At 34.9% G+C, this 23983-nt stretch overlaps 1 protein-coding gene across 1 annotated transcript in view; it reads left to right on the forward strand.

Annotated features, from left to right (window-relative positions):
• LOC106715488 (disintegrin and metalloproteinase domain-containing protein 19) overlaps positions 1-22277 on the forward strand; it is a 51092-nt gene extending 28815 nt beyond the window's left edge. Inside the window, exons 2-17 of the mRNA XM_045683866.1 lie at positions 5967-6061; positions 7799-7954; positions 8130-8262; positions 8477-8640; positions 9142-9315; positions 10088-10257; positions 10650-10952; positions 11382-11568; positions 12006-12146; positions 12832-12950; positions 13532-13692; positions 14134-14231; positions 14669-14783; positions 15024-15119; positions 15474-15600; positions 19501-22277. Coding sequence (XP_045539822.1) covers positions 5967-6061; positions 7799-7954; positions 8130-8262; positions 8477-8640; positions 9142-9315; positions 10088-10257; positions 10650-10952; positions 11382-11568; positions 12006-12146; positions 12832-12950; positions 13532-13692; positions 14134-14231; positions 14669-14783; positions 15024-15119; positions 15474-15600; positions 19501-21928 — 4667 coding nt within the window. The 3' untranslated portion in view covers positions 21929-22277. The remainder of the gene's footprint in view (positions 1-5966; positions 6062-7798; positions 7955-8129; positions 8263-8476; positions 8641-9141; positions 9316-10087; positions 10258-10649; positions 10953-11381; positions 11569-12005; positions 12147-12831; positions 12951-13531; positions 13693-14133; positions 14232-14668; positions 14784-15023; positions 15120-15473; positions 15601-19500) is intronic.
• Positions 22278-23983: the final 1706 nt, after the last annotated feature.

Genomic DNA, 23983 nt, shown 5'->3' on the forward strand with positions numbered 1-23983 from the left:
TCGTATGTTTTAATACAAGTATTACGGCAGTACATTTTTATAGCAGGTTACATTTGAAAAACGAATCATGTCTCTTATCTTCAAGCTGACAACACAACGAACAGGACAAGCTGAACTCATTAAGCCATAAACTTAAACCTACTTACATTATCTCTTGTTTGAGATTACTACGCCTAAACCACATTAAGATTTTAATTACTTTGTGTAATATTACAATATATTTTTTAAGTTTCTCGGAATTGTGGAGTAAAAAAAGTACATTACAACATCTCGTTTGTGAGTTACAGGAAGTTAGTTTGTGATATTACAGTCCAGCCTCCCACGTCGTCGCTTGCACTATCTCGCTTTCCTACCACTTGTCTGTTATTATTTAATACCCGCTATACAGTTAGAACAGTGCAATTTGTATTACGTCATTCCGGGTTCGATGCCTGACTTGTTGAATTTACCCAAGTGTGAGACAACTTGTATCGGCTTAGATTGAGAGATAATGAACAGAGATAAGAAAATATTAGTATAAAATGTGAATTTGGATGCTTACTAGCTTTGAGAAAGACCTAAGAAATAATTAGAGCAGTGATACCTAAACTGGTCCAGGGCCCATAGAAGACACAGTGGGGTTTACGATGGCGGAAAATAAAATTAAAGCTTCAGAAGTTGAATAAATGTTCCAGCAGACGGTTGCACGAAAACAATAAAATTTTGAAAGTGGTTGGTGTACGAAAAGTTTTAGGAATCTAAAAAGTAGAGTGTGAGCTCAGGACTTAAGTTCATATTCGATGTTCTTTAAGTAATTTACCATTAGATGCGTGTTATATCGCAATATTTTATGAAATTCAAAGCCTTATTTCCACAAGCCACGGTAGCAGGTGGTATAGTTGCTGTTGTATCAACTTACCAGTTCTATCTGACCCAGTGTCGGTTAGCACTCGAAACCAGTACGAGGTTAATTGGTAATTCGAGCGGAGTAACGGATCTAAGCCTCGCTTCAATGGACATGTGTTAAACATTTTTAGTTTGAATAGCTTATTGGCGAGTATAAAAGAATGGGTTTGCAGTTCTAGTATTAGCGTACGTTTTAAGAACTTATGAACATTACTGTTCTGATCAAATTCCAGGTGACACCGTTTCTCCTACAGGACACATACATGGGACGATACGCAGGGGAAGTGTGAACTTTTGCGGTGTTTCCCGTTGTGCCGATCGGCCTATTAATCAATTGGTCCTATATTTTTTTTTCCATTGGGCTGATTGTTTCTATAGACCCGATCTATCCAAATAGAAAAAAATCGCCAATTCCCAATGGGAGTAAATCGATCAGTGGGTATAGATCGGCCCAACGGGAAACATCCAATTTATGTATGTTACTCGTCTATCTGGCCAGAAATATTCTTTCTTATCCAGTGACCTTTAGTATTTTTTCCTAGGATTTTTGTTTCGTCTCCGTTACGTTTGTTTAATAAATGCAACGTAGGTTTTGGAATAAACCACTAGGATTTGATATGGGCTGTACCGTGGGTGTTTTGGTATTTATTAATTTATTCTCAACCTGTTGTATACTTAACTGTGTTCGTAAATGTTGCGTAATGTGACTTCCTAGTATTGCTAGGATTTTATTACTATGCTCTGTTCATTACAGATGTTTGTGATCAATATGGTGGTTAAACCTTCTTCTTATTCTTGGTTCTTATTTTTAAATAATGACATATCAATCATCAAGATGACTAGAAAGATGCATCATGATTGTGACGCACCACTTTTTTACCTATAATTAATTTTTATTTATACCAGTGGTCTCAGACTAATCAAACACCGATTCATTTCAAATTATCAAATTATGTATGTCAATAATCATAAATTGTTTTTATTTAATGATTGAAATAATTGTTAGGAGGTATGAAATTGTTATTGACTAAAAATATTGGCGGATTTTTATTTGGGACTAGTATTTTTTTATTATTATAAGTACCTATTTTCATGAACCGCTAGAAAAGCTTCGCCGATCCTTTGGGTTTCGCGGAGAATACTTTGATACTATATATCTTACCAAATTAAATATACCTGATAACTCGAAGTATGCACTACTGAGAATATGTTGAAAAATTCCTAAAATCCTTAAAACCCGTCGCGGCGTGAATGAAACGACAAACGCTAAATTCTGTGACTATTTATAACCGAATTGGGCCACACCGAAATTAAAGTTGAGCGAATTCTCCGCGTGTGGTGCATATCTATAGACTTACAACAGCAAGCAGCAATACACGTTAGGTTTCACCGTCATGGTTTGCACCCTCCATGCGTAATCAGCGAACTCTAATATCTGTTTGACTAAACCATAGTTTTTGTTTTATGAAACTCGCTTAAGCATCGGTTATGCCTGCAGCGTTAAAATCAGTAAAACCTAACGTGTGTGGCCTATATTATACGCAAGAAATTTGCGATGTTTTTTTTAATTACGTGTGGGTACATTGTGTTAGGATACTTAAGACAACACACACACACTAACAAACGTTATGTGCCTTGTCATCTTGTGTGTTCTATTCAGTGATCTTTAAATGGGTAGGACCTTACTTAGAAATGACAGCTTTTGCTTAATTCTATGACTATTATTAGTTCGAATCCTCACTACTACTACAAACCGCAACCGTCATCGCCAAAATGGCGAAAATCAAATACGCACAAAATACCACGTTCCATAGCCTGGCCATGTAGATCAGTGGTTATATTGCTTAATTTGCTAAAATAACATAGAATTTTACTTGAAAAAAAAAACAATAGCACGGCCTATCTATGGTATTTCGCTGCTTAAAAACTGTGCAAAAACATAGTCTTCCCTTTCAGTCTCTTAGATACGTAAGAGATAAACCAAGGATATTATTTTGCAAGTGATTTTCGGCTTTAAATCCAAGGTATATAATATTTCACTTGTTATGTGCCTATTATTTCATAGAATGTAATTTACTGGTAATAGAAAAACTGGGTCATAATATAGGCTCGTCCGTTTGCAGGAGTAATTTTTATATTTGTGACAATAAGCGAGCGCAGGCCTACAGGTCAATGGTCTGTATCTAGACTTTATACGAGTACTAAACTGTCTAAAGCTGGGTTTACATGGTGGTTTAATTATAAAAGAGATGTGCCTTTTGTAGCATAAATTATTATAGAATTACTATGGATATTTTTGACGCAGTATTGTAAGTTGCAGTAGTAATAATACTATATTCGGAAATTTAAATATATATCTATATATATAAAAGAAAGTTGTGTTAGTTACACTATTTATAACTCAAGAATGACTGAATCGATTTGACTGAAAATTGGTGGACAGGTAGCTTAGAACCAGGAAACGGACATAGGATAATTTTTACCCCGTTTTCTATTTGTTATTCCGCGCGGACGGAGTCGCGGGTAAAAGCTAGTTAAGAATAAACGATTTGGAGGACAGAAATCTTGTGCGTAAACGTCACATAGTCTTCTGTCTCATCCCACTTTCACTGAGTCACAGGGAAATGATGAATAGTATATTCAGAAACAATGATCAAGTTTCTCGAATTTTCTCTTCAGACCTTTCAAATGTAGTCACAACTAATAATGAACGAAAAAACAAAAAAGTTTTGAACAATATTGAATACTATATCGATTCAAAATGAAAACGTGAAAGTAAACCTGGAGGCAGAACGAAATTAAAAGTAATTTATCTGAAATGCGTTCACTTTACCACGAGACACTTTCATATCTTTTATGTTATTGACTAAAGTAGTACCGACAATGAAAACTAATTTTGCTTTTTTTCTTCATCCTTATATGTAATTAGCTGTCGCCCGCGACTCCGTCCGCGCGCAATTAAAAAAACTTAATAGCGGTATGAAAAATAGATGTTGGCCGATTCTCAGACCTACTGAATATGCTCACAAAATTTCATGAGAATCGGTCAAGCCGTTTCGGAGGAGTACGGGAACGAAAACTGTGACACGAGAATTTTATATATTAGGTATATTTAATTAAATTCAGATAAATTTTGCGTTGACTCGTAACCAATATCTATTAATTATTTAGTTAACAATGTCGTCTCCGGAAAGTTGAATTAATTTCTTCCTAAGAGGCTATAACTAAGATATACTCGTAGTACAGAAACTAACTTTATTACTGGCAGGTAGATAGCAAGCAGGGAAATACGTGGCAAATGATTGGACCTTTTATTCAAATCTCAATTCTTTAAAAGTAAACATTATAACAAAACTATACTTTTACAATCAAATTTTATTTCTGGATCTGTATTAAACTGTGTTAAAGAATGTTGTCTGCTAATAGTGTAAAAATGTTCTTAGTCTCTGATTAACCCTCAGGGTTATAAAATAGTTTTTGCACAGTTGTCAGTGTGTAAACCCAGCAGTTTACCATTTGGCATATATACGGTGCTCTGATGAGGAAACCTGTTATGCTTTTAATAGAACGATCGTAATTAGTGATGTACGAGTATACTGTAGTCGATAACTCAACTTGTTAGTTATGAGACTTGAATATCAAATAGTTCCCTATTCGGATACTTGTTTCTTATTCGCTTATTTAATAGCTCTTAAAAGGAATGAGGGAATAAAATAGACAGATGTAACATATTTTTTCTTCATTTTCTAAACGGGTATATATATTTATGTGTAAAGAATTTGATAAAAAAAAAAAACTTGAGAGGTGTCAAGGGACACCCGGATGGAACGAAGTTCCTTTCGATTAATTAGTGAAGGAACCAATGTTTATTCTATGAATAAAAAACTTAAGTCTTCACATGAAGTACATTTTATTTCTATGAATTTTCGTTATATATTGTCACGTCGTTGCCATGGTGAAGTAGCGCTCATTCGTCGTTAACATACTTACTATAGCAAAAAGTGTCGTGACAACTTTTCGTAAGAATTTTTTCCGTCTAGCCCCCTTTCACAACGCGCGATAAGGAACTTCGTTCCAACATTTTAAGCCTTGTTGTCATCTCTATTTCTTCTTTGTTCCTTGAAAATAAAACTTACCGATTTAGATAAGAATACGAGTATACAGTTGTCACAATAACTTGACAGGACAGGTCTGTTGAGTTTGCTTTTAGAATTCGGTGTTCAAAAAGGTAAACCGTAATTTTATCGATATTGTTTTTTTATCTCGACAACACTAGCGTTAAATTTGACAGTAGTCCCGCACGCGTCCCCAATTGTCTACAATTCAGGCGTTGCCATGTTTGTATGTGTTAATATTTTACTCGTGACACTTGGATGGGGTTGTTTATGAATGAAGTGGGATCCTTTATTCGTGCAGCTGTTCAAATATTTTTTATACTAATTATCTTTTATTTTATAATTTTCGCCTTGACAATGTTATTAACAAAAGTTTTAAAAAAGGTTGAGGAGACATTTTTCAATAACAATGGACTTCCACCACCTTTAAAAAAATATATTAAAGATAACAGAATATTTTGGTTTAAGTAGTTTAATTTGGGTAGAAGTTTTTTGAAGGTGGAAACTCACGTTAAAATTATTTTCTGATGGTAAATAGCTTTGTAAATAAAGGAACGCGTTTATAAGCGTATGCATTTTTCCTATGAATCACATGCAGTGACTAATTTCCTGTTAATGCTGTGATTAGGTGCACACAGCACGTGCATATCCGCTAATAATTACAACAATAATTATTATTTGTTATTTTATCAAGTCCCTTAGCTAGAAAACCTTATAATGTATACAAAATGTCATTATATTAATATGATAAACGATTTTGTACCTCTTTTTATTAAAATTGTGGTAACAAATGAAGGTGAAATTTTACAGTTAACGTGGCTATAGCGTGACGTAGCTATATCAATAAAAAAAAAAACTTTGATAGAATTGTGAAATTTCAAACAATGGGCTACTAAGAATTTTATTTAGATCAACATACGTGTTGTTTCATAAATAAGAGCTAATTTATATATTTTCTTGTTTCAGAAAGTCCAGCGCCAGAGTTCAGACGACATAGACTAGTGAGGCCTGCAGTGCATCATGGACGGACCAAAAGAGAGATTACCACAACACGAGATGATGTAAGTATATTTTAAACTGTAAGAAACGCTTGTTGGCACAACGCACAGAAGCGTACGCTTGTTACCGGTGTGCGGAATAAAATACTATATACTAAGCTGTCTAATACAAAATGAAAAAAGTTCCGACCCTGCTTGTTTTGGCGGGGGCACTGCCAGCAGATAACCTATGTAACTTGATCCTAGAATAGCTATCTTTTGGTATAAGACTTATTGAAATCGTTACAATAGTTTTTGAGTTTACCTCGAACAAACAAATCTTTTTCTTTTTAAAATTGTAAATAAACTAGCAAACAGAAATTCGATGTCTATCGTTTAACAGTACAATTTGTAATATCTATTAATCTAAAACATTTACTAGTGACCTTTGTTGCTAAATAACGTTTTACGGTAATGTACGGCCGGAGTAATAAACCTATCAATTTACTGGGCCGTGCAAACTAGGTTATGTATAACCCTCTACACAGTAACCACACAATCTTTATTATTTAGGACATGTACGCAAAGGAATATAATGTGACTTCTATGGAGCCGAAAGTTTTTAGACAAACATTATTATAAAATCTGATTAAAGTATTGAGTGTTTACGGACTGTCTAATATATGAACTAAATGACAGTCACCCTACATGCACGACAGCCATACACTGACGCCTTTCAAAACAAAAAGGCCTTGATGGCGGGCATTTAGATCTATTAGTACATAAAGATCTTAATTGCTTGCAAATGTTTAACGCGTGTGCGTTTTTCGATTAGACAGATCGCGTCACTGATTCGCGAATTTGACCTTTATATGTTGATTGATTATGATTTTGCGAATGATGCATATTTGTTAATGAACCTATTTAAATTGTGTAATAGCTTGCTAAATTTAAACCTACTGGCTGGCAGTGTTTAAATTATCTTTACACCTGTTTATATTTTAAAGATTTTATCATAATATGCCTATTGTCAAAAATAAAGATTATAATCGGTCTATTAGTTTTTGAGTTTATTTGTTATTAACATAGGAAGAAATAAACCTTTTCTATTTACAAAAGCGTAGACTAATAATCCCCCTGACATCACACGAGAAATATACATATATCTGCTTTCATTTGAGATTAGCTGTACCTCTATTACTGTTTCCTTTGGTTGAGTAATAACTTATTTTCAAGTTTTATACCGTCCACACACCAAGGCGACATAATAGTCCATAGAACAACTTCGTTATTCATTACGCAACATCCTTCAACGGACATCCACATCCGATTACCTCCTTCGTTAACGGATGACCTCAATCCGTTTAGCCTCCATCTCTATAGTATGTTTTTTGCCCATTCTAAGAGTATTGTGACCTTTTGTATCACGTACACTGAATCCTAAACTTTAAAAAGGAGGAGGTTCTCAATTCACCCATATTTTTTTAACAGTAAGGTGCCATATGATTCCTATTCTTCTCCTCATTTTTCGTAGGTTGTAGACATTCGAATTTGTATAATTTTATTATTTTCAATTCCTTATCCTTATACTAGTCGGTGTGGGGTTAACGAAACTGTTTTTTGTCACCCAGATCGATCTATCATTCGTTATTTCGGTCGTCACTCCCTTTTCATTCACTGTCACGTAATCCATTCATCATTTCTAGGACCAAATTTAATTATTACAATATTAAACTAATAAGAAAAGAAAACAATCCTCTAACTAAACAGTATAGACAAAAATAACAAACCATTATCCATAGTTTTTTTTTTTAATTTCAGACAGGGGCGCACCATCCAGAGGTGACGGTAAAGTTGGATATAGATGGGGAGGAGCATTTGCTTGACTTGAGACTGAACGAGGACCTGGTCACTGACAACCACGTGCTCAGCTACCAAAAGAATGGCGAGACTGTCCTGCATAAGCCTAAGAAAGAGGTACATGGATTGTCATTGAATAAAGGTTTTCTTTTTCGTAAACTATCAGCTGTCTAGTAATTGTTTACCACGCGTCTGCATCGGATTATATATCGAGCAACTTAAGCGTTTTCCACCTACTACGATAAAAAAACGTACCAGAAGTAAATAGCCTTAAGAAGCCTATCTTTTCCAGGAGTTGGATCTTTGCCAGTATTCTGGCAAGGTCCGTGGCAAGGATAGCTCGTGGGTAGCCGTTTCCACCTGCCATGGGGTGCGGGGCGTTGTGTACGATGGTACAAGAATGCGATATATAGAGCCAGCTGAAGGTTCGTATGTTTAAATTATGTTTATGAATTAACTTGTATAAAGCCCATGAAGTCATATTTACTACGACACTTGGCTAAATTGTTACTAAGCATTAAGCCCATCTAAGGGTGGCATTTCATTTAAATACGGCATTCACTTAACATAGTCAACAAGTGTTTTGTTTACCCTTATTCGAAAAAGAATGACGTCATAATACGTCTGTCTAACTTTCAGGTGGTGAGTTCAACTCTCAGCATTACATCTACGACCATTCAGACCTGCAAGCTGTACATCGCTGCGGATACGAAGGTGGTGTCACGAACAATACTCAGTACGACCCGCAACTTATGGATAAACATAATACAAGACGTAGCATCGAACAGAGCCGAATTAATAGGGTAAATGCACTTGTAATTTATCTTGGTTACAAAGCGCCAGTAAATAAATATAGAAAATAAAGTAATGCTAATGCAATGTGCTTTAAATTACAATCATTATCTACTTTATATTATTCAGATTAATGTCGTTAATATTGGTTATTTAGATTTAAATTTTCGCAACTCCACTTTCTTTACGCTTGAGAGCTTTTTACTTTCTTATTTAGCGATATCAAATCATATATTTGTATAATGAAACAGTGGGCCTAGCTCGAATACTTGTGACAATCGCCTTCGTATCAATATCGTTAATGTCAAAATTAGTATGAGATTTTTGGTGTACTTTACGCACGATAGCACAAAATATTAACACAAATTTTGTCGCAATATTCGTTTTAGACCCACTGTGTTAAAACGGTAACTTATCTATTATATTATATTATATTGCAATTGTATAGTACAGGTTAATTTTTAAGAAACTTTTTTGTAGATTGTACATGTGACGTCACAGTTTATTTTCAGTATAAACGCGAGACTTATGACGACACAGAGGTGCGAGGTCCTTTCAACGCTAACAAACAGTCGAGATACGTAGAGTTAGTGCTGGTCGCTGACAATAGAGAGTACAAAGCTAACGGGGAGAATCTGCAGACCGTACATCGACAGTTGAAAGATGTCGCTAATATTATTAACTCTGTAAGTAACTACACTTATTTAACTCAGAGTTGTTTAATGGTTACTAAGGAAGTCTCTTAAAGTAGATTTATTATGTAAAATATACACTGAGAGACTGCTTAAGTAAGTCGTTAATCTATGCCAGTATTTAAGTTGCACTAGACAGAGCATTTTTTAAATCGATGCCATACGAAATATTGCGTCGGCGTTAAGATATAATATAAATTAGCAATCTCAAGTGTGACATCTATCTAATTCTGACCTCAGTTGTTCGGTCATCTAATATACTTAGTCCAGCCATAAGTTCTGTTACAAATGAAAATGCATTTTTTTTAAATGAAGTAATGTAATACTAATAAAATTTATACCTACATATTTATTAAGGTCTCAGCAAAAAATAAAAAAATATTCTATTCGAAATGGCCATCTTTAGTTTTTATACAGGCCTTTAATCTGTTTGGCCACGAATCTATGGATTTACGCACTGTATCCAAGCCAGTTGTTGGTTTCAAGCCAGCCTTGGGTAGTTCGTGCCTTGTGTTGAAAAAAGGAAATGTTTTTATGTAACAGTATTTATGGCCAGACTAGTTATAAAATTCTCGTGTCACAGTTTTCGTCGCCGTACTCCTCCGAAACGGCTTGACCGATTCTCATGAAATTTTGTGAGCATATTCAGTAGGTCTGAGAATCGGCTAACATCTATTTTTCATAACCCCCCCCCCAATTTTTTTTTTTAACTGCGCGCGGACGGAGTCGCGGGCGACAGCTAGTCATATATAAAGTTTATTTTCAGGTATATGCGCCTCTAAATATCTTCATAGCTCTAGTAGGCGTAGTGGTGTGGAGTGAGAGAGACGAAATACAATTAGAAGAGAATGGAGATAGGACTTTGACTAATTTTCTTGTATACAGGAGGATGAGACTCTTATCTCAAATACCTAATGACAATGCGCACTTATTGACGTGAGTATAAGATTCATTATTGCTTAGCATTTTTTTATTCTAACGAATAAGTTAAATTTTCACCCAAAACTATTAATAACAGCAAAAATATCAGATTTTTGAAACAGAGTTCACGATATTTCCATCTAAAATTAGCAAAAAAACATCAAAAAATTGTCATTTTCAAATTACGTGTATACGACCTGGATCTGTAAAGAAATCTGTTATATTGAGATTTTTTTACGTAAAAAAATTTTGTACCCAGAGATTTTTTTTAAATGTATGTTATATTATTGTTATGTATTTTTTCTAGCCCAATTTTTTTATTTAAAAGCTATAAAGTCACGGTTCCTGTTTAAGGCTTCCTTTTATTTAGTTTAACACTAACTAAATAAAAGTTTCCTTTGTTCCAGTCGTCAAAAGTTTCAAGAAGGTGTAGTGGGGAAGGCACTAAAAGGTCCAATATGTACATTCGAGTTCTCAGGCGGTGTGGCAACCAATCATTCAGAAGTTATAGGTTTGGTTGCCACAACCATTGCCCACGAGATGGGACACAACTTCGGTATGGAACACGACACGGAAGAAGACTGCGAGTGTCCCGATGAGAAGTGTATAATGAGTCCTTCTAGTACTTCAGTTATGCCGATACATTGGTCTTCTTGTAGCTTAAGGTCTTTGGCACTGTCTTTTGAACGGGGAATGGATTATTGTCTAAGGTATAGTGCTTTTTTTTGTAATAATAGAAGTGAAATAAAGGTGTAAAAAAGACCACATACAAAATATATGTTGGGTTATTTCGATGTTAGAGGTTTTTAAAGACGAGTGATTTTTTAATCATTGTTAACTAGCATTCGCCCGCCATTCTGTGCGGCATTAAAATAAACTTAAAGTCTATGTGTTCTTCCTGACTATGTTCTACATCTGTGCCAAATTTCATCAAGATCCGTTGAACTGTGATGTAGATACCTTCAAACAAACATCCATCCATCTAAACATTCGTATTTATAATATTAGTAAGATTTTTGTTAAGCCTCTTTGTGAATTTTGTATTACGATAAAGGAAGTAAAAAAAAAATATTTCTAGCTAATAACTATGTGCTAAAAATCACAGTCACGAGATAAAAGCTAGATACTTTGACATATAGAAACAAACCTCGACGTCTATTCGAGTCGCCGACATGTGGCAACGGTTTCGTGGAGATCGGGGAGCAATGCGACTGCGGTATCGGACAGGAACCGTCGCGAGCTGCCTGCGTCGCCTGCTGCGACCCCAACACCTGCATGTTGCGTAACAACGCCAGCTGTGCTGCAGGAGAATGCTGCGATCTTAATGTACGTATAACTAAACTAAAAAACTAGAAAAACTATGATTAGGTGGTGCACGTCAAAAATACGACTAGTTGTGATGCTGAAGAGTGTTTTGATTAAGTACTTTCCATTAGCAAATGCGATCTCGCCAGTGGAAATGAACATACCTGAAAAATTGCAAACTCCAGACTTTTTGTGGAAAAGGAGTCTAAAGCAAAGTACGAAATTTGTGTGTTATCATCAACATCAACAGTCTTTATCTGCCCACTGCTGGGCATAGGCCTTTCTCAATACCTACCACAGTACGCGTTCCTCCACCTTCCACATCCAACGACTTACCGCCGTGGACGCAGGACGCCTCACTCCCGGTCCCCTTCCCTGGCGATTCTAAGACTTTCCTTCCTTATTTAGTGTGTGAGCTTTAAGAAATAATGAATAATGTGAGTCATTTAATATTTCAGACATGTCGTCCGAAATCAGCGGGCACTGTGTGCAGGTCGGCGGATCGCGAGTGTGACCTGCCTGAGTACTGCAGCGGACACTCAGAGTACTGTCCCAGAGATGTACATCGCATGGACACCACGCCCTGTGGTAATGGACAGGTAAACTTCACGCTGATCATAAATATTGACATGATGATAACTGACAATGACAATGATCTTGCATTGATTTGACTACCTTTTTTTCGCCAAAATAGCGAAGCGACTGTTACACATATACATCTGCAATTGCAAATGCTTTATTTACATTTATTTCCCCTTCGTATCCTTTCCATATAAGAAAATGACAAGGAACAGAAGGCTGAAATTAGGCATCAGGTATGCACACTCATCAGACTGTATTTAGAATTACATCTACTTGATGTCTGTCTTCTGTGTGGTTGTGGTATTTCACCAGACCAGCTGAACAATTCGTGCAACAGATGTTGTTCCTGGTGTCTACTAGTGTTTTTTTTATAAAAGAAGGGGGCAAACGAGCAGCAACAACACCAAGGTGTTCATCGACGTCCATGAACATCTGCAACACCAAAGGAATCACAGATGCGTTGTCGGCCTTTGAGATATGCTCGCTTCTTGAAGGAGCTTAAGCCGAAACTTTGCGAAAACCGCACTGTTGTGGATTGTCAGCCATCAAGATGGTGTGGATGAAACCTGGTGGTCTATCGTGTCCTCTGATGACGGAACTCGACATCAGGAATTGTTGTAAACAATTCTTCTGAACACTCCTCGTGATAGATGTTAAATAGTTATCTTACATTTATTGAAGCAATCTTTGAATAATTTCCAGGCGTACTGTGTGCGAGGCGCATGTCGCTCACACACAGACCAGTGCCGGCTGCTGTGGGGCTCCACAGGCGAGAGTTCCGACACTCGCTGTTATACATCTACTAATATAAAGGGCACTAAGTAAGTCCTAACATTATCAAAGTCATCGTTATGTTGGAATATTGGAAAGTTAATTATAATATAATTTCATAAATTTTTGGTGATTAGTCCATGGAGAGAAAAATTGCCTTTTGCTTACTACAGATGTCACTATGATCAAGAGTGATTATAGCACTAAATATGGCACAGATATACCAAAAACAGTTTATTTTATATATTAAGTACCCTATAAACTGTAATCATAGCAATACGTCAAATTTCACTCAAAACATTAAAAAAATAAGTTTTTTTTTAATATAGTTCATAAATTATCTAAGACAAAAAATTAAAAAATGTACGTAGGTACATTAAAAAATCGCTAGAATGACGTTTAATAATTTTTGAAAGATGAAAGCCCACTTTTGGTGCTGGCGCCATCTTACTAATATTTAAATGCAAATGGATGGATGGATGTTTGTTTGAAGGTAACTCCGGAACGGCTCAACTGATCATGATGAAATTTGGCACAGATGTAGAACACATATTTACTATGTTTTTTTTAATCCCGCGCGAACGGAGTGAGTGGTTTAATTTCTGTAATGAAATGTTATATAATATGTTAGGAACGGTAACTGCGGCTACGACCGCATCCGTCAGATCTTCCGGCCGTGCTCTCCGGCGGACGCGCGCTGCGGACTGCTGCAGTGTCGACATCTCAACGAGCGTCTAGAGTTCGGCATGGAGTCTGTGGCACAGCTCTCCGCACTATTCATCAATAATAATGGTACATACAAACATACAAATATACGAATTTGAAAGTCTTAAAATTCTAGCCATTTAAATCTAATTTCTATTAAATTTAGCTATAAGAAAAACGCACGTCTAAGTACTAACAGAGAAGCTGACAGTATTCCACTTTAAATGCTACAGTTGTTTTAACGTTGAGACGATGACGAGGAAACAAAATAGCAGATGCAGCTTTTAAATTTATGAAAAATGATGAAATGACGAATTGCTTTATTGCGTTTTCTATGATAAAGCAAAGTTTGACTGGTTGCAAGGAACAAGGCAATAAGTTGAACACCGCAAAGTGTCTCGACTGTACATGCGTCTTATTAGACGCAAAGGGTGTGAGATAAAATCTCTTGTCTCTAAAGAGATGCAAGGCAACGCATTTGTACATTGTTAAACATGGTTTATATTTAATTTTTTTTTATAATTGCAGGCACTATAATCCCATGCCGCACAGCAATAATCGATCTAGGTCTCAGCGACGTGGACCCCGGCATGGTGCCGGATGGAGCTAAATGTGGAGATGATAAGGTTAATTACCAAAAATTACCACTATTACTTACAAATCGGAATAGTTGAACTTTTAAAATCGAGATAAATATTACGGTCCCTTGAACTCTCACTTATCAAGGTCCGACTGTAAATTGCTGTCTCTGTTTTCCTCAAAGGGAAAGTTACAGATGAAAATACAAGTTTCACTACAGTACTACAGTTATATATTTTTCTATTAAAAGTTGCGTTTTAAAAATACGTTTTTAGAAACATGTATTGTTGTTTATTTGATAATTGTAATTTTATAGTAAGACCAAAGAAAGTATGGATGGATTGTGTGAAAGAGGATATACGTAAGAGGGTAAATTCAGATATGACGGCTGATAGAGATGTATGGAGAAGTACATACTGACCGACTCCATAGGGATAAGAGAAGGTTGATGATGATGATTAATAATTGTAATATTTATTTCCAGATGTGTTTAAATCAAAGATGTGTGAATGTAGAAGCAGTACGAGCGGCAATAGCGAAGAAGGAGACAGCAGTTTGCCCGACTAATTGTTCCGGACATGGAGTTTGTAATTCTGAAGGTATTCTCACTTAGACGCGTATATTTATTTATTTAAAAAAAAATCCTTTGTAATGGTAAAAAAATAGTTACAAAACTTCGAAGAAATCAATGTCATATTTGATGCGAGGATTTTTTTTGTTGTTGTCAGGCTATTATTGATATGGAAGAAATTGCTATTTTTATTTGGTAGTCGTTTTTTTTTTCCTTTGTACAAATATTTTCTTATTGTAATATTTAACTTTAAATGTCCATTCCCCAGGACATTGTCATTGCGACGCTGGGTTTGCGCCTCCACTCTGCGCTCTGCCCGGACCTGGCGGCTCCTATGACTCTGGACCAGCAACTGATTCAAGCAGTATGTTATTTTTTATTAATGCTAATTTCGCTATATTTATTTGTAACTATGACTCAAGAAATCTTTAAAAAAACTGATTAGAAGTTCAGTCACCAATATACATAAAAAAAAATTACAGCTAATTATATGATGTTTAATGGTAGCAAAAAGTGGCCGCTCAAAGTTTAATATTCTTAATTTGTATCGTTTAAAACAGAAATCTTTTTTCCTCATAAATACATGTAAAATAAAAAAAAAAAACAGTCTAGCCAGAAGGCTAAGCGAGAGACCATGATGGAGGTTTCTCGCTTATCCAGGTTCATCTGTACATGTATATGTTACAAATATAGTAAAACTTGATTAAATTTTCCACAGTCCAACGTAACTTCATGGTGGCGATGTATGTGATATTCCTCGGGATCCTACCTTCGATACTGCTGCTGCTCTTCCTCATCTACTACTCTCGCCAAAACGTACTCTGGTGGAAGAAACCACGCAAAACGTATGTACACAACATATTCAAGAAGAAAAACAACAAAACAGACACGACACACAAACAAAACCGATTCCATAGATTCCATTCAAGCACAAGCTCTGTTCTAAAACTTCTAAGCTTCAAACGCTCAGATAATAATGAAATACCTAAAAATAAAGCAGAAAATAACATTGAACCAGACGAAGAACATATTTACGAGAGCCTAGAAGAAAATAATAGCAACGAAATTAAATTCGCCAAAACGAAACATTGCTTTTATAAAGTTTTCAATTTAAATAAAAATAGAACAACATCAACGAAAAAATTAATTAATAATAAAGATATGAATAAAATAGAAGTTAATGATAAAATTATTAAACCTCAAAGTTCTAATTCGATTGATAAAAAACTTGTCATAGTAAATACTGGTTTAACTTCAACAACTAATGAAAAAATCAGCAAAGAACATATTAAACCTAATAATATACCAACTCGATATAATGAAAGTAAAAAAAAAATTTTAGATAAAAATATAATTGATAGTAAAAAGGGAGTTAAAAATTGTAATTTGAAATCAGAAATAATCAATACCGGTTTAGCTTCAACAACAAATGAATTGATACAAAACAGAGATAACGGACAAAGTCGTATGTACAATATTAAAAACAATGGCTTATATGACGAAGTTTTAGGACAGAAAGTGCACGAATTTAAAAAGATATAAATCGAAAATTAAATTACCCGACAGACGAAAAGATAACATTTTTCTTGTGTACTAAATCTCACTGGTAATATTTTTTTTTATTGCTAAAATCTAATTAATTTAATAGTTTTTTTCGTGTATATTCTAAAATAAGTATATTTTTTTGGAAAATTTAAATTTAAATAAAAAATATTGTTTTAAAAAGCAACCAATAGATGGTGCTATCTCATCCACTAGTACAGTGGTTGTCAAACTTATTTCTTTCACTGCCCCCTTTGAAAATCAATTATATTTCAGAGCGCACTTAATTTTTATTCAGCCGTAAAACTTAAAAACCACAATTTCATTACGTTAATTAATTTCAATGCCCTCTATTTTTTGGACCCCTTATCGCCCCCTCCTAGGTTTCAAACGACCCCAAGGGGGCGTTATCGCCCACTTTGGGAAACACTGCACTAGTATATCAGTCGAGATTTTTGTTTTTTTATATTAATTCAAAATATTAATATATTTGTAAATATTAAAAGACACGATTTGTTTTCATATATTTATGACATATTTTCGATTAGAAATATTTTAATTCAATTGAAAGTTTTCATATTATATTTAAAAACTTTATTAAATAGAGAACATATCATTAACTAGAATATTTTTTTTTTTAGTTTGTTACTAGTCAAAATTTAATTGAACATTTCACACAACATTATCAAGAACACTTACACTTTCGTAGATTTATTTTTATAAGTACTTAATATAGTTAAAATAGGCACAATTTTTTTTTAGATCTGCACAAATATTTATTAGTGCTTTTATGTTCTTTGCTACTTATTTTCTCTTAACATCTTTTATTAATTTAAGGTTTGAATTTAAGTTAAAATGTCTCTCATAATTATTAACTTTTAGCTTTAATTCTTTCTATTCTTCATCACCACTTTTTTCACCGTTTTTTTGATCACTTTTATGTCTACGATAATATAGTCTTGATTTTTTATTAACTATAGTGCGACTAAATTATCTGACCCGGTGAAAAATGTATCGCGATTTATATGTCAGAAAAATACAATATAATAAGGCTGATATATTCCGGACTAGATCTTGTGGCACTATTTTACTGTAGTAGACACTCTGTAATTAGACAAACGTATTGAGGGCTGTGCCGAACTATTGAATTTGTCTGTTATAAGGTACAGCGTAATCCGGCATATTACAAATTCAATGATAAGACTCTATTTGTTACCTCACTAAAATTAACTACATTAATTCTTACAAAAATACATAAAATATAGTAACTTTACATTAGAAAAATTAATGTGTACAAAAATCCAAATAAAACAATCAGTTATGCGTAAAAATAGTTACATGAAACAATAAATTTATGAAAATAATGGCGCCGGATTACGGAGGTTCGACTGTATTGTCAGGGGAACCTTATAGAACTATATTATAATTTAGTTTCATTTATATCCATCGGGTCAGATAAATTTGTCAGTCTATACCAAATATTGTGTCAAAATTTGCATTGTTTCTTATTTATAATGGAGAGAAAAACTGAAAACTGTAAGTGTGTGGCTCCAACGCCAAGTGTTCGCTGTCTTCTGTCATCTGTCAAAGTCAGAACAAAAAAAATTATTGAAACTAGTATTTTAATTTTTTTTTATTTAAATTTGACAGAATTCGTTGCTATGGCTACAATCCAAGTACTTTGTATTTTAAAAATAAAGTAAAATGGTTTTTTTATATCTGGTATATATAATGCTACTATCACTCTTGATTCTACTGACATTAATAGTTAGCAAAAGACAGTTTTTCTCCACATTAGTATTATTGTATTATAAATTCTAAAGTCGTAAAAATGTAATTTGATACGACAGGAATTTAGACGATAAAAAAAAACAAAGTGACAGCTGTCAAAATTGGTCAATTACATTATTTATGGTTTTAGAATAATATTTGCATTGTTGAATTGAATTGCACTTTTAGCTAATATAACTTTTCTTTGTTATTGAATCTATCTTTTTTAAAGAGTTTTTCTCAAAGTATTTTTTTAATTCATTCACTCATTAAAAGAAAACAAATAGCAATATAAAAAAAAGAAGAATATAATTTTAATATTCCTAATTAAATATACTAAAATATATTGAGATGAACTCTTTTATAAGCTTGTAGTTAGCAACTAATGGTGTTTGGTATTTGTATGGTTTGTTAGAAATAAATCTTATTGGATCTTTAAATTTTTTTTTAATATACAAATGTTGCCAGTTTTAAAAATTGACAAAGATAAAACTGGCAATATTTTAAAGGTATTTTAGAAGGTGCTTGACTTGTTTTATCGGTGAGTTGCTTTTAATGGGTTTTATATTGCATGTGTTGCATTTTTAACTTTCTTTTAATATTTAATGCATGGAATGTTTCGTGTTAAATTATTTAAACTTTCGTGAGACATATACTATATATACTAACTATAGTCAAACAAGGATAACTGAACCAGTAAGAGAGGCGCTACTATCGCGGTTGGTTCTGTCAGAATATATATAAAACCTACTTAGAGATTACATAAAAGAAAAAAAAAACATGATAACTACTGTGCAAAGACGATCTAGGAAGGCGCTAGTGAACTGTCATAATTTAGTTTGGCTTATCCCCACCGGTTCAGGTAGACTTGTCAGTCTTTAGTTATGAATTACGGCTTAACTCACGTGTACTTCGGTCTAGGTAACGAATAGTTTCAGACCGCGTTCACGAGAATAGCCCGTTAAAACACTCAACATGGAAACCCAATGGGTCTGAAACTAGTCGAAGTAGTTATGCCTTGATTTTTAACTAATGATTTTTGGTGTCTTGTTATTTTTATAACTAATCTTTGATATTGTCTTTTTCGTTTATCATCTTTCATGGAATAAATCTTCCATGTGAATTTTATGTGGATTTCAACTGCTGACACATGTCTCTGTTTTTTGAAACAGATTGAGAGAGATGGTAATAGAAGTCAATAATAGTGTCGCTGTAGTCGAAATTCACATATAAACTGTCATTAAAACATACATATTTAAAAATTTCTTTTATGCTGAATATGAATAATTAAAGTAAGGAATGGCTTGACTTTAACTTATTTTTAATTTGTAAAATATTTAACGATATATGCATGGCTTGAAGATTATATATTTATGACTAAACTATTATATATTCTATTATATAATACTTCAATATGTAACGTAAATTTACAGCGTACAATCACCAAAGAAGACAAGTTTGCAACGACGTTTGTCGCGCGGTGCGAGCAAGTTCGCCGCAAACTTCCAAAACGGCGGCCAAAACAACCCACAGCCCGTCAGCGTGCATACACTTTCCAACCCAGACGACATGAGCTCCAGCTTACTGCGCGCAGACGCCGAGCGCAGCCCCAATGGAAACCTCAATCCTACTGTCAATTTCTTCGGCAACTTCAAAGGTTTCTCCCTCACGCCCATCGACAAAAACCAACCGCAAACCGACAAAACCGAACCTCCGCCCGTTAAAGAGAAAACCAAAACAGAAACCGTCGCAGCGAAGAGTGCCAAAATCACACCCGTCCACAGAAGCGGCAGCAACAGTCAGAATCTCATCAACCAGAGCGTTCTCAAGCCTGTGCTGAGGTCTGCGCCCCCGCTGCCCGTCGTACCCACCGCAAACACCAGCCCCAAAACAAGTCCGTCCATAAAACGAACCAACAGCTCGGTTCAAAATAGAATAAAGGCCCTAATGAATACGGAGAAGACGGAAGATGTTCCTTCTACGGCCAACCCCGCGCCTCGGCCCGTCATATCCAGCCCCATTCTGGAAGCTTCCACCTGCACCGCCAAGGAACTGATATCGCCTCTCCAGGGCTCCAAGACTCTAGGCCCGATTCGCGCCGCCCCCACAGTGCCCGGGATAGCGGCCGACTTAAAACCGAGACCTGTCAGTATGCACTCCGGCGCCGTGCCACAGAAACCGTTGCCCGAGGAACCGAAGAAAGTTAAAGAGGGAATCTCACTGAACAGAATAGCGTCGTTCCTCAAGCAGGAGAAGCCTAAAGAGAAGGAACGCCACCCGGTCGAAAGAAGTCACTCGCTACCCAAGAATCCGAATCATCAAGTCAAAGGACCTAAATCTGTCGATAAAGTAGCGTTGAGAAATTTACAAATATCGAACCCGATAGTGCAAAAACAAATCGATTTGCCTGTTAGTACGATTCCCGTGGTTTCCGATACGGAAGATCCTGACGATGGTAAATCATTCGTGAACCGAGCTCAGAGTATGCGAGCTCCGACGTCTCAGAAACCTCAGCTGCAGAGCTTCGGGTCGATGCGGCAGCCGGCGCCGCGCCCCCTGTCTGTGGCCGGCCGTCCCACTGCACCCCCGCCACCCCTGCCGCACCCCACACACCCCTCACAGCCCTCACAGCCCGCACACACAGACACATCCATCTACCAAAACCCTAAGGCACTCGAAATTAAATCAGTCGACTACGTGGATTGTATAGAAGAAAAATCTGCACCATTGGCTCACATCGACGAGGAGTCCGGAGATAATATCTATGCTATCATAGAGGAGAGCCCAGAAAAACACTCCAAACCCTTGCCCGGAGTACCTCCTCCTGTTAAAACTATCCCCCAACCGCCACCAGTGGGCTACAATACTCCTAAACCTGTCACTTCCACTTCTGGAAGTACAGAAAGCGTCGGTCTTCTAGGAGAAATTGTCAACGAGATTCAAAATCGTAACTTCGATTCCATATATTCCGCCTCGACTCTATCGAGAAAGAAAGAGAAGGAGAGGAAAGAAAAGAACGCCGAGAATAAAAGAGACAGCACGTACATGAATGCTGATCATTATAAAACGCCGGAGAGCGTTTACAGTAATTCCGGTGCTAAATCTAGCTCTGCTTCAACGACTAGTAGTGGATACCTCCATCCTTCGGCCGTTAACGTTCCAACGTACATGAAAGAAAAAGACAACAACAATGAAACGAAGGAGACGGACAGAGCGCCGCCGTCTCCCACTTTAAAGGTGAACTCAAAAATACCAACATTTTCGCGACAAGTTACGCCTCCCGGTCTCAAAAACACGACCACCTTCAAAAATGTTCCTCAATCACCGAAAAATACAATCAAAAATGCTAATATAACCCCTAAAATTATACCCAACAGTCCAGATTTAGTATCGAGTTGTGCAATGGTTGACACGAAAAATGTTAAAGCCCCAGATGTTATTAATAATAACAAAATACTCAACGAACCGCCTAAAGTAGCCGCAAAGCCGACAGTTCCTGTTAAAAATGCAGATAACCGACCACCTCTAAAACCAGCGCCGACAATAGACAAGAAAACAACAAACAAAACACAAGTTAAAACAAATCCATCCACAAACGTTAGCAAAACAATAGATAAACCGAATATAAACCGTGTACAATCTAAAATAGACTCTAACGTTAAAGCCATAGCGGATAATTTGAATAAAAATAAGCCTAAAGTAGTTCCAAAACCTAGTACAATTAATGTTCAAAGAACGGAATCTAACGTCAAAACGAATCCAACAAAATTATCTTCGAAACCGTCTAACGTAGCAAGTTTACAGCAAAAATTTGAGAACAGAAAGTCATTGGGGAAAGAAATCAATGTACCTAAAAAATAACCTATTTTAATATGAACCTGTACCAAGAAATTTTAAATTAAAGAGACTGATAATCCATAATAATTGTAATCTAACATATACAAAAGCCTAACTGTCGGTTTCTTTTACCCGAAAATATAGTGTCATATCTTTCATTCGCCTTAAAAAAAAAAAAAACGAGATAACAATGTACTGTACTATTGTTACAGTAGACACGATTAAAGGCAAGACGTAGTTGATGATTATATTCCTTTTATTTCACTCAAAATATTTACAAATTCAGTGTCTCGGCTAACGAGTTCACTTTGCATATCGACGCTGGAAAGCATAAACGCTGTAACCCTTGAAATCGCGAATATGTTTTTCACACGTTAATAATTTCAACCATTATCAAACGATAATGATTTTATTATAGGTTAGCACAAACTACACAACATTGCTAAATACCGCATGCTTGTAGACGTATCAGCTCACAAGTTGTCATTTTTTGGCTCTCCTGTAAAGTTCATACTTTCGGGGTTACAGCGTTTACGCTTTCCAGCGTCGATATACAAATAGATAATTCAGTAACTATAAAATCTAGTCTTATTTACTTCAGTTTGTTGAACATTTTCTCTAATAATTTACGTCATGTCAATTTCGGCTTTTAAAATCTACTTAAAAAAATTAAATAAATATTTTTTTTTTGCCTTTATCATCTCAAAATTTATTATAAAAATGCCATATCTTGAATCTTGTAAAAAAAATATTTCAATTTTTTTTTTAATTTAAAAAAAAAAACGGAACAAGGTGCGGTACAGCTGTAATGAATAAAGTGTTCATATTTGAATAAATAAAGGCATTTTGATGTATGTCTATGTAATTATGTATAAATGTATGACTTTGTATGATTGCGTCTATAGATGTAAATGGAAAATTGTATCTGAAATGGACTTAGATTGTAAGATATGTAAATAATTAGTTATTTTTTAATTCGATAGGTAAAATTGTATGTTTAATTGTGTATTTTTATATCAATTATAGTCTAACCAGGAATATAAAAATTCTAGCCTAAAGGCGCTTCAATCGCCTTATTTATAACATAACTTTGTAACGTGCGCTAAGAAATTAGTTCCATATTATTGCGCAATATGTTCAGGATTTTTATATTTCTGGTCAAGCTATAAGCAACTGTACGCTTGGTGAAGTATATTTAAATAGCATTTATTAAAAAAAAAACCGTTTAAAAATAAACAATAAAACAAGTAATAATAATAAGCTATTGCCTTAAACAGATTTTTAGTAAAAATTTCACTGCAATGATACTTGATTAGTCAAATTCAATAGAAATGAGAAATTATAACAAACCTATCTAAAAAAAAGTTTACCTTTATAAGGCTGTAATCACAGACTTATTAAAAACAGACATGTTTGCTTCGTCGATTTATATACTGAAAAGTTTCATTAACAATTCATAGACAAAAAAGACATTATCTGCCAAAAATATGGGTAAATATAATTTCTCATTTTCATTGAATTCGACTTTACAAATATTGTGTCTATTTTGTTCGACAAGAATGTAAATGTCATCTACATTACGTGTCTATGAGTCACTGAAGTCGTAATCCACAGTTAATTCAAATCTGGTGCTAGAATATTATTTGTCGAGATTTCCATAGTTAATGTTAGCTTAAAATATTTTTATATTTATAAAACAAAACAATGTGTTGATTTTTTTTTTGTGAAATAATTATTAAATATGGCAATAATTTATAATACATACGTCCGATACAGCACTGCCTTGGTACAAAACTGTTGGTGCTTAATGTCCATTTAAATAATGGAAATATAGTCAAATAAATATAACCTTTGAATTCAATTGCTGTTATATTGTATTATTACATACTGTTTTGTCAAAAGGGATGCCTATATGTATAAATAAAATTGTCACTGCAACGGAGTTCTAGGTTAATCCATATCTGATACATCGAACCATATAGGTTATAAGTAGATTCAGATTTAATAGATTTTATTAAAAAATATACCTATTGTAGCTTTTTTGCTTCGTGATTTTTCTTATGGGACTATTTTTCAAAG

Source organism: Papilio machaon, chromosome 24 (genome assembly GCF_912999745.1).
Source record: "Papilio machaon chromosome 24, ilPapMach1.1, whole genome shotgun sequence".
NCBI lineage: Eukaryota > Metazoa > Arthropoda > Insecta > Lepidoptera > Papilionidae > Papilio > Papilio machaon.